At 44.3% G+C, this 12,251-nt stretch overlaps 1 protein-coding gene across 3 annotated transcripts in view; it reads right to left on the bottom strand.

The window, feature by feature from the left end:
* The window catches only part of CC2D1B (coiled-coil and C2 domain containing 1B), a 710,809-nt gene that overhangs the window by 167,737 nt on the left and 530,821 nt on the right, over positions 1-12,251 (bottom strand). For all 3 annotated transcript variants that reach the window (XM_078670637.1, XM_078670630.1, XM_078670646.1), the window contains one exon: positions 3,327-3,400. In XM_078670637.1, coding sequence (XP_078526763.1) covers positions 3,327-3,400 — 74 coding nt within the window. The remainder of the gene's footprint in view (positions 1-3,326; positions 3,401-12,251) is intronic.

Here is a 12,251-nt window from a genome sequence, read left to right as displayed (position 1 = left end):
AGAGATACGTTGTTTATTGAAGATTAGTCACAGGGACCTCCAGCTCCATCTTCCACCAGCTTTACAGCACAGTTCATCAGTCTTTCTAATCATCACATTCTAAGTCTATGCAAAAACGAATTTTCTTCCCACCATCCTTTGGCGCGACAATGGGCGCCAACCATTCTGAAGCCTCAATGGGTTCAATTATTCCTAACTTTAACAATTTGTCCAGTTCTTCTTGTAAAGGACCTTTTATTAAATGGGGTACAGACCTTACCTTGTGAACAATAGGTGTTGCATTATTTTTAAGTATAATTTTGTGAGAAAAATTCTTGAGCTTCCCCAACTCATCAGAAAAGACATCAGAATATTTCTCCATTATTAATGAGTCATAATTATCTACATTGTGTACAAGTACAGATTGGACTGGTTCACTAGCATTTGGATTTAGAATTATCCCCAAATCTTTTTGGTGACGCCACCCCAATAAATTTGACCCTTGTTTGGTTAAATACACACGCCTGTAAATTTGCTTGTTTTCAAACTCAATCACCATCCATTTTAAACCCAATATGTCGATCATCTTTCCACCATACCCTACTACCTTAATATCAGGAGCTTCCCAGTCTTTTTCATTTCCTAGCGCCCCCCAAGTATTGAAATACATCTCTTTAGACACCAAAGTATAGAGACTTCCAGAGTCAATTGACATTTTCACTCCATTGGAATCTAGATTGATGACATAATGAGGCTTTTCTAATTTATCAGTACTTGCTTTGACAATGGTACAATTATCCATGTTACCATGTGACATTACATTATGAGCGCCTGCTTGAGAAGCAACTACATCATCAACACATGTAATAAACTCATAAATGTCTTCTTAGGAATTATCAATTTCATGTACAGAACTCATTTTTGTTCTACAAGCTTTAGCAAGATGACCTATTTTCCCACATGTCCTCCAAATTGCATTCCTCCCCATACATTTAATACTGGAAGCAATATGCCCTGGTGCACCACAACAATAGCATTTGATGGGTCGTGTTCCAAAATTTGGTACAAACTTGTTATTTTGGGACAACTCACTACTTTTGTCAGGAGCCTTATTGGAAGGTTTTGTTTGCGGTCTACTCAGTGGTTTAACTATCTTAGTTTCATCAACGTCAGCATGTATTTCTGAATCTTTGGATAGTGTAGTTTTAGATCCAGAATCCTTGTATGTCATTGAATTAGAAAATGTATCCATCTCCTTTACCCAAATGTCAATGTTTTCTAAGCCTTTTGCTATTTGTATGGCTTCTTCTAAAGTGGAATCTTTCATGAGTAACTTTTCACGTACTCTTTTATTATTCGTACATCTGACTATTTGATCGCGTATAAGTGAGTCTGCCAACTTTTCAAATTGACAAGTCAAGGATAGGCCTCTTAGAGCAGCAACATATGACGCAATATCTTCATCTATTTTCTGAACCCTACAGAAAAACGTACGCCTTTCCAGAACCACATTAATTTTAGTTATAAACCTCTGATCTAACATCTGCATAGTCATGTCATATACATTTGTGGCTTGACCATCACCATTTCCAAGCGACTCTTCAGGACGATTCTCGTACAACCGTCGTCCCTCTACACCTAGGTTGTGCAACAATATAGCTTGCTTACGCACTGGCCCATATTTATCCGCACCTGTGGCAAGAATGTATGTTAAAAATAGTTTTTTCCATTCTTTCCAGGGAATGGTTGGTTCTCCCGGGGTTGGAAGAAAAGAAGGAGGTGCAGATAATCCTTGATCCCCCATTGAAATGGTTAATGGTTAATATAAATGTTAAAAATTCCCTCTCAATTATGCAACACTTTTCTCAAAGTTGTAAAAAGAAAATACAATCTTAGTTGTATGCACTCTTAGTTGCATACAGTATTTTCTCAATGACAAACAATCAACAGTATTACAACAGCTAGTAAAAGCTTGCTAATTACGACCGGTTGACCTGCAAAGTAAATGTTAGTAGCTAAACAACAAACTAACATAACAAATCAAAATAAGAAAAAGAAAACCTTGTGGAAAGTCCAGCTCATGGTGTCCGTTGAACCGCAGATCTCTAAACTTGCTTTCTTCGATTCAGTCAGTCAGACAGCCGTTTTTCCGATTTTCACATGCACAAAGTTCATCGTGCGCTCAACGTTGTAGAATGTGAGTTCTCCCAAACTCACAAAATGGCTGCCACATTACGCTGTTTACGGCGAATTTCTATAGGAATTAGACACCATAGAGACGCTAAGACGTATGCCAGACGTTCGAAGTAGAAACAATTCTGAAGTGGGACATGAAGACGGCCGCGTTCTCCCAAGTCCCGTGAGTAGATGTTTATTTTTTATTAAGGAGTCGGTGTGCACAAGATAATAACTATTTTCCACACATTTAAGTCAAAACAACAATGGTGCAAAAAGCGACAAGATGCTTAGGCAATAGATTTAAAAAGCCCAGCACTGCATGAAAGTATTCTGAAGGGCCACCAAGCCAAAAACTGAGTTTGTTGACAATCCTGGTCAATCCAGTTGTAACATACAACGATTAATTCAGTTGTAAGATGCAACGATTAATTGAGTCGTTTAGCACACTTGTACAGCTGGGTAGTTTTCATTCTTTATTTTTTTTTTATTAATATGAAGCAAGAGCAAGTGCTTCTAAAATCATGCAACTATAATCGGTTGCCAGTTCCTCATATATTCAATAAAGAAATCGAATTGAATCAGTTTCCAACCAGCCAGTTATCCTTATAATCAATAAAATAGTCGAATTGAATCACTTTCCATACAGTTTTTTAAAGGAGATTAATAATCCTAATGATGCAGGTCATATTTAAATAAATCAAACAAATTAAATCTGTTTACTCACGACGTGGAAGATGGTAATTTATCAAATATGAATTAGTCCAAGGGTGGAGGTACCAATATCTGCCCCTTGCGCAGAAAGTCCATGGGTTTCCCTCGTCGCCAATGTAAAGATCAAACCCAGGCAATTTGAAGAAATAAGTTGTTTATTGAAGATTAGTCACAGGGACCTCCAGCTCCATCTTCCACCAGCTTCACAGCACAGTTCATCAGTCTTTCTAATCATCACATTCTAAGCTGCCTAGCAACATGTCTACATTCCATTTAAGACATTGAGGAAAGGAAAAAAATCGGTTACACAGAGAAGGCCTTTTCCATGCAGGGCACAAGGCCTATACACTATTTATTTTTATTAACAGGATTAACCGATGGTAAGGGTGGTATTGGAATATGCAATGAAACTGCTATCAGAATAGCGAGTACGAGAAAAAAAATATTGAAATGATTACCTGGAGGTGATGGCAGATTAATGCCTTTTACAATTATTAGAAGCATTTCTGTACTGTTGAGTTCTGCAAATATCCTGTAAAAGATTAAATAACAACAATGCTTATTGAAGAGGTTAATTCAAGTTTTATGATTTCTACCAGCAATAATCAAAGAGTGAAGCAGTGGTAATCCAATTTCAGTTTTGTAACTAGATAAGCAATTTGCTGAATATTTTGAGTCATGTTTTAATGCAGTTTTTGAAGAAGCTATAAATGACAAAAAAGCACCTAGAAGCATGTGAAGTTCACAATAAACAAATGTCTGAAAGTTTGTGATCCTTGCGAGTGCTGTAAACACCTTGAGTAGTATTACTGAAAATTCATCACTAGCAGCATAATTTTCATGATCTGAAATTTACCATGATGCAAAGTACTATATGTACCTATTGAACAAGTTCCTTACCTTCGGTAATGATATATCTGTAAGAGACATAGATTAGTTATAGATTCCTTACTGCCAGAAGTACCCTCAGGCGTCAGACTGTCTCCGGAGAATTTGTTTTAGTCAGCAGTACCCCTGCGCGTCAAAAGGTGGCTGCAGTTGGCTCCGCATTTGTCGTTCGAGTCGTGGTTGCCTGGATGACGTTGTGAGAACCAAGTTCGAGTCCCACTGAGGCATTACGAAGGGAATAGGAGGAAAAAGGATGAGTAAAGCCTTTAAGGAAGCAATTTACAACAGGGGACTTGAAAAGAGATGGCTGATCAGGAAGCCTAGGAATGGCTGAGAGGTATCCCTTTTTGAGTGCCCTGCTGGGTTAAAGACAGGAGGAACAAGAGAACCTCAGAAAGAGGGGCAGAAAGGGGATCCACAGCCTTAGCGGTGCACCATGCCACAAATTTTTTCCATCTGCAGGCGTATGTCGGCTTAGTGGAGGGACGCCTGGCTGCCAAGATAACATCACAGACTTTGGGTGGAAGGTCGAAGCCTGTCAACTGTCGCCGCTCAATCTCCATGCAAGGAGGTGGAGACTGGACAGGTTCGATTGGAGGACCGTCCCCCGCTGCTGCGACAGAAGATCCTCCCGAAGAGGCAGTCGGATCAGAGGATCGATGGACATGTGTAACAGCTCGGGATACCACACTCTTCATGCCCAATCTGGAGCCACAAGGATGACTTGGGCCCGGTCGTGCTTGATCTTCTTCAGCACTCTGGGCAGAAGTGGTATAGGTGGAAAGGCGTATAGAAGACTGCAACTCCACTCACGATGAAAAGTGTTGCCTAGTGACTGCCGCCATGGAAATTCCCACGCACAGAATTGCTGACATTGCGTGTTCTATTCAGTGGTGAATAAATCTAACAAAGGCTCTCCCCACTGCTGAAAGAGACCTTGAGCCACCTCCGAGTGAAGACGCCATTCGTGATCCATCATGCACCTGCGACTGAGTTCGTTCGCCCTGGCGTTCAGAGAACCTGCCAGGTGTTGAACCACCAGGGATATGCCCTGATGTTCCAGTCATGTCCAGAGACGGAGAGCCTCTTGACATAGGGTCCATGACCCCACCTGCCGTTTGTTGCATTACCAAATGGCAGTGTTGTTGTCTGTGAACACCTGCACTACTTTTCCCCAGACAGCGGGACAGAATGCCTTCAGTGCAAGATGGATCGCCCGGAGCTCCAGAAGGGTGATGTGGAGCCCAGAATCCGCCGTAGACCAGAGGCCTCTGATATCCGCCTCTCCCATGTGGCCGCCCCACCCCAGAAGTGATGCGTCCGTCACCACTGTGTACTCTGGTTGGTGAAGGGAGAGGGATCTGCTGATGACCCAATCCTAGTTCGTTAGTCACCACTGCAATTGTCGTGCAGTGCCTTCCGAGATCTGAATGCAATCGGACAGAGTCCACTGGAACTTCAGGTCCCATTGCAGAGCCTGCATATGCCACCTGCCATGATCTACCATCAGAATGCAGGAGGCCAAGAGGCCCAGCAGCCTCAGGGTCATTCTGACCGAAACCTGAGATAGAGGCTCCAAGCCCAGAATCATAGCCCAAATATCCCGGGCTCGCTGCTCGAGGATAAACCCGAAACTGCGTCGTATCCAGAACTGCTCCAATGAAAAGAAGCTTCTGAGAGGGAGTCAGGTGTGACTTCAGCATGTTCATAGTGAACCCCAGCGAGTGCGGGAGGTCAGCCATAGTCTAGAGGTAGGAGACGACTGTCTGGGGCGAGTCCGCCTTCAACAGCCACTCGTCGAGATAGGGGAAGACTGGAACCTCTGATCTGCGCAGATGAGCTGCGACCACCGCCATCACCTCTGTGAACACCCAAGGGGCGCTTATAAGGCCAAGGGGGAGCACGGTAAACAAAGTGCTCGTGGCCCACCGTGAACCGCAGGTAACACTGGGGGCCGGCAGGACGGAGATGTGAAAGTAAGTGTCCTGCAAGTCCAACGCTACCTCCAGGACCAAGGGCAGACAGAACCTGAGCTAGCGTCAACATTTTTAACTTCTCCTTCCAGAGGAAGCGCTTGAGGTTCCTGAGATCCAAGATAGGACGCAGGCTTTTGTCCTTCTGGGGCACCAGAAAGTAGAGAGAATAGCAACCATGACCTACTTCTAGGGTAGGAACTCGCTCGATGGCTCCCTTGGCCAAGAGAGCCGTAACTTCCTGTTGGAGAAGGGCCAGATGATCCTCCGACATTCGATGGTACTGAGGTGGCATGGCTGGGTGGGTAGTCAAAGGGGGGGGGGGGGGGGGGGCGAGTAGTCTTGAAGGGGATGGAGTAGCCCCTTCGAACTATCTGCAAAACCCACTGCCTGACGTGATGGTGTGCCAGTGGGGGAGGTGATGGCGAATCCTGCCGCCCACTGGCGATTGGTGGCCCTGAAAGGTCGGGCTAGGAGGGTTTGGAGGCTGCTGCAGAGGGGGCGGTGGTGGACTGGCCCGCTCGCTGTCCCCAGACCCACAGCGGTGGGTGCCACGTCCGCGTGGAGGGGCTGAACAGCTTGCGCCGGCCTGTGGCTCTGGGTGGAACGTGGCGGGCCACCCCTTCTGTAGCCACGAAAGTGGTGAAAAGCGCTACTGAATGACAGACCAGGTGAAAAAATTCCCAAACCTATGTTCAGCTTCCGCAGAAATAGAACTATTAGGAATTGTTTGGTTCAGACTTTTAAGGAAAAGACCTGCATTAATCAAAGCACCATTAATAATACACCGCTCCCAGTGGGGAATTTCCCCTGTAATATGTGTCTGAATTGCACATCATTAATTAAAGCTAAGATAGTTGCATACAACGGAGTAGAACACAAAATTAAAAAATTTGTGAATTGCAAAACCAAAAATTTGATCTACATGATCAAATGTCCTTGTGACAGAGCCTATATTGGTGAAACAGCGAGAGAAATAAAAACTAGAATAACTGATCATAAATCCGCGATAAGAACCCAAAAGAAATCTGCCCCTTTAGTGGAACATTGGTTGACACACAACCATAAAATAGAAGATCTTAAATGGTGCGTACTAGAGGCCATTTCATACAACACTAGGGGAGGAAACATGGATAATAAAAGGAAAAAAAGAGAACAGTTCTATATGTCCCTTTTTAATACCTTCCGGACTGGTTTAAACAATAGGGAGGAATGGGAGAGATTGATTCTATAGAATAATGATAAATGTTAACCTCAATTTATAATCTGCTATGCTCTCAGCCTGAGACCTATGTCTATGTCCATACTGACACTAGGTCACATCCGTGTGAAGGGGCTTATTTGAGATTTGTAGATATATTGTAGATAAGTACTGAGAGAACACCCCGAGTCAGGTATCCTTATGATATGGAGCCTAGTCTACTTTCTGAAATTGTTTAAATCGAATACTAAAATGTATAACATTGCTTCCCCTTAGGCTCTTTATGTAACCATATATTTGATGTATTTTCATTTATTTTGTATGCCTTGCGTAATATAGCAGAATTGTACTTTAATGCACGCGACATTGAAAATTTAGCGAACTTATATGAAATGAAATGTCTATTAATTGATATTGAAGACAATAAATGCAGCACTATGTAATACATTATAATATAGATACGGTCAACATAGATAGATGTTTGCCGGTAAGGAGTGTTGTAATCACAAAGGTTCGATGTGATGAAGCCGTGGGTAATATAGAAATGAGCGTAATTTGAAATAATAATGAGCAGAACGTTAAAATGACACAGTGATCGAACAACAAATACGTGTGCGAGACTAATAATGTCGATTTGAATTGTAATTCAAGAATGTAGGGTTCTGATTCATGAACTTAGAGTTAATACTAACGGGGGTTGTTTACCAATCTTCGAGTAAGGTGAGGTCGAGCAGCCCGTTCCAAGATGGCCGCCATGTAAAGTCGGGTACTATTTTATATATACAAATATCGATTACTTTAGATACACTCAATAAATGGTGATGACAACTTATTCTTGATACATATATCTCAAGGAGAAGGTTGATTATGCCTCACTGAACAAGAAAATGATTAAAGAATTGATGATACTCGATGACTTCCGGGTACATTGTACTCGTTTGTTCGAAACTTCAAGTGAAACCCTTTACATCTACATTTACTCACATCGAACATGAGGATAAGATTATAAATACGAATGAATTTAGCAAGCTAGAAATATTTAAATATTTAATTGCGGCATTTGAAATAATCGAATCTCTTCCGGTTCACGGGGTGTGCCTAACACATAAAATCGCCGGCTACGAATATGGTAGGCACTCTTCGAATTTCCATGAAGACGACAGCACGGAGAAGCAGGGAGGCCGAATTCTAAAAACAAGGTGAGGCTCGGCCCTTAGGACCTATGCGGAATATCTTAATAAAACCCAATTTAGAGTCGTAGTTTAATCTTTTTTGCAAATACTGAATACGCTAATAAAAATAACTTGCTAATGGACTATGAGGTTAGTGCCTATTAAAAAGAGAATGGAAAAAAAGATCTAGGATCAGAAAATAGATACCGATGGTGAGCACAGCTTGGGTAACCTTTTTAAAACGTTCGTCTTTCTATATATTTTGGAGCACACTCGCTTACCAAACTCTCCCATATATCAGAAGGACATGCTTATAGAGTAACACAGAATTTAGCCAGAAAACCCACGATGGTATATATATATTTTTTTATCTTTATTTTTAGAGTGATAAATCCCAATAAGGAGAACGTTTTGGACTAATGACAAGAAGCAATCAAACCAACATGAACAGTGTCCATTAACGTATTGGCCAGATTTACAAACAGGTCAGTACACTATAGAAGAAGAGTGAGAACATATGAAAAAGATACACAAATGCTAGCAACATAAAAACTTTTTTTATATTCAGGAAATAAGATTATCAGAAGTTCCTTCCCCACCAACGGTGGCTCCTCCGTGCAACTAGAAAACTATATATCGCTAATGAGAGGTAATTGATTCTGCTGATAAATTCTTCAATACCTAACATATATGCGGTTGAATGACTAAATCGAGGTTTTTTTGTATTGATGATTTATATAGCTCTAGGATACATGAAAGACCTGAGCATCTCAGAGTACGTGTAGCAATCATTTGAAACGAATCTACTGTAAAGAATACAGGTATGACTCATAAGCTGCACCTAAAAATGTAAAAGTGATGCATTCAGTAAAACACTACAATGTAAAGGTGTTGCTTTACTTAAAAGGAGAACCTCATGCAGGACCTTTATAGGTGTACTTATTAATGGCTGTTTAAGTACCCAAAAAATTTTGTTTTTCCTGGACAGGAGGTCTACCACGATGAAATAGTGTAAAACTAGGCAAAAGTTTTGTACCCACACAACAAAAACAAACACTAAAATGCTCTTATTTATTTGTAGAGATTGGAGTCAAATGTTTTAAAGTCCTGAAGAAGGTGTCAAAAAGAAAAATAAAGCACCGAAACGCCGCGTCGACTGTTGTAGTTACTTTGACTGTTTTTAAATATTTTCATTGTAGGACCACATTAGGTGGTTTTTTAACTATATGGATGTCATAGATTTTTTTAGATTGTAACCCAACTGGGAGGGTAATAATAAAACCTATGTTTTTTTAACATGACTAAAATTGTTTGAGTACTATATTCAGTTGTGTGTTTAATTGTACCAAATTGTACCCTAGCAATTCAACTCTGCCTAGTGTTAGATTGCCGTAATCCATATGTAGATAGAGAGATTCACCTCTGTAAAACTAGACCATGTCCATAAATATTTATGTGGCTATCTCAAACCCGCTAATCTAAGGATTCAGGGACACTTCACTTTTTCTGCTGAAAAGCAGACTGGTGCAGGGCGGGTGGTGGAGAAGCCCAAGGACTTGGCTGTCACCTGAGAGTTCTTGAAGCGCTCTAGTGCGCTGTCTGCTTTTTCGCTGAACAGGCGACGGCCATCAAAGGACATGTCCGTTAGGGTCGACCTCAGCCAGGCGTAGCGTTGAGGGGTTACCAACATTGAAATCGTCCTGCCTAGCGAGTCGGCGGTGTCCAGTCACCATCATATGGTAAACTGGTCTGCGTCTCTCCTCTCGGCGACTGCACGGGAGAGCACGGCCCGGGCCTCCTCGGGGCACTGGGGCAGCACCTGCACTACCGTATCCTACACAGAGTGGGTGTAAAGGTCCAACAGACATGCTGTGTTTACCGACCGCAGTCCCAAGCTGGAGGAAGAAAACATCTTCTTCCCAAGATGGTCCAGCTTTTTGGATTCTCTATCAGGAGATGCGGTAGGTCACGTGCCTTTGGACGTGGAGTCTTGGACCACCAAGCTCCCAGGGGTGGGGTGTTGGGAGAGAAAAGTGGGGTTACCCGGAGCCTGGCGGTGGCGTCGGGCAATCATCCTATCCACAGGAGCCCTGTGTTGGGCCTGGACCAGGTGCCTAAAAGGATGTCAGTTAGGGCTTCATTAAACAGCAGCAGGGACTCCGAATAGCTCGCTGCCAGTTGAAGCACCTCTGTTAGGAGGTTAGTCCTGACTGCCACCGTAGGTAGCTCGAGTTTGAGAGCCTCGGCCGCCCTAAGCATCACCACTGCGTAAAACGCTCCCTCCTCTGTATCCACGGTAGGAGGAGACAATATGCCAAGGTCTGGGGAGGTATCCAGACCACTGGCTTCCCTTAACTCCTCTCTCCAGTCCAGATGATACTCCAACTGGTCAGTTAAAAGGTCTCCAGACCCCTTCCAATCCTCTTCACCCTCCTCTGGTTGCCAATCTGTCCTGAAAGAACCAGGGTAGAACAGGGGTACCAAAGTACCCATCTGCGCCGGATCTAGCGTCGTTCTGGCTCCGTGCCCACGTCGGGGTCGACGCTGGCTGCGGATGTGGCGCTGGTGGAATCAGTGCTGGTGGAGATGTTATGAGGTCGACCAGCGCCAATCCGGATCCAAGCCTGGATCCAAGGGGACCCTGTGGTGCTGGGGCCGGAGCCGCCAGCGTCGAAGGCCCAGGGCCCCCAGCCGAGTCAGCAGGGCCCGAAGGTGCGCCAGCAGATTCGGGCTGCTGATAGATGGCGTGCATCGCTTCGTAAAAGCTTCGAAGCTGGACAAGGGTCGCTACGACTCGCGAGAAAGGGAGGGAAACTCAGAGCTGACCCTTCGGGCTCTGCATGCGGAGCCGCGGGAGGGGCACCACCCGCACCCCTGGTCGCATCGGATGACGGAAGGGGAAAAGTCGAAGAGCAACGATACTTCTTCGACTTCTTCTTGTGCTTCGACTTACCTGAGGAAAGCGAAGACTTTGAAGACGAGTGGTGGTGGTGGTGGCTTCACGACCGTTCCCTTGACCTACCACGCGACCTGGACCTTGAATGGCGTGGGGCAGACTGCGAGCCTTGAGAAGCTTTCGGGACCGCTCCCGCAAAGACTTCGGATTCATGGTCCTTCAGTCGAAACATGACTTGGGATCATGGCCGCGTTCCAGGCACCACAGGCACAGGAGGTGCGGATCCGTCACCGACATCAGCTTTCGGCAGGAACCGCAAGACTTGAAACCGGGCATCCCTAACGTGTACCAGGAGCCGATACTCAAAAACGCTGTCAACAAAAGTCGCAAAAAAGTCAGTCAAAAAGTGACTGGAGGTACCGCTCTCTCCGGATCTGCGCTGGCTGGCTCGGAAAAAGAAAGAACTGACATCAACACGTGAGGGCGGCATCTAAGTAGCTGCTGCAATGTCATCCTGGCAACCACAACACCAACGATGAACATGGAGCCGACCGACGCCACCTTTTAATGCGCAGGGAAACTGCTGACGAAAAAAAATTCTCCGGATCCAGTCTGATGCCTGGGGGTAATTCTAAAGGTAAGGAATCTATAACTAATTGACTCTTTCAGCTTGCCTGTGCAGGAAGGTTGATGTTCTGCCTGTGACCCTGGATCCAGTGCGGCTTAGGTGGGTTGTGGTTGCAGCACACAAGCTGACAGCAGTACCACCAGAGTATGTTTGCAGGCAAGCATACCATGGCAGTAGTAACAGGAGAGAGGGAGAGGGTTGGGGGGGGAGGGGAGGAGGGGGGAGGGGAGGGGAGGGGGGGAGAGAGAGAGAGAGATAGAGAGAGAGAGAGAGAGAGATATAGAGAGAGAGAGATAGAGAGAGAAAGAGAGTGTGTGTGTGTGTGTGTGTGTGTGTGTGTGTGGAGGGAGGGGAAGAGAGAGAAAGAGAGCGATAGAGCGTGTGTGTGTGTATTTGTGTGTGTGTGTATGGAGGGGCTGGGGGCTAAAGTGCTCCCTTTGACTGCAGTACCAGCAGTGTGTATGCAGGAGAGCATACCATGGCTGTAGTATTAGCAATGTGTGTGCTTATCTTGGCTGCGGTACTAACAGTATATGTGTATCCTGGTATCCTGCTTGCAGTAAAGTGTGTGCACCAACTCTAATACTAATGATACATCAAAGATTACAGGCAACTCTTGGTTGTG

This window comes from Lissotriton helveticus, chromosome 1_2, assembly GCF_964261635.1.
Source record: "Lissotriton helveticus chromosome 1_2, aLisHel1.1, whole genome shotgun sequence".
Taxonomy (NCBI): domain Eukaryota; kingdom Metazoa; phylum Chordata; class Amphibia; order Caudata; family Salamandridae; genus Lissotriton; species Lissotriton helveticus.
Note: the sequence above shows the minus strand (reverse complement) of the source record. Positions and strands in the feature narration are given on the sequence as shown.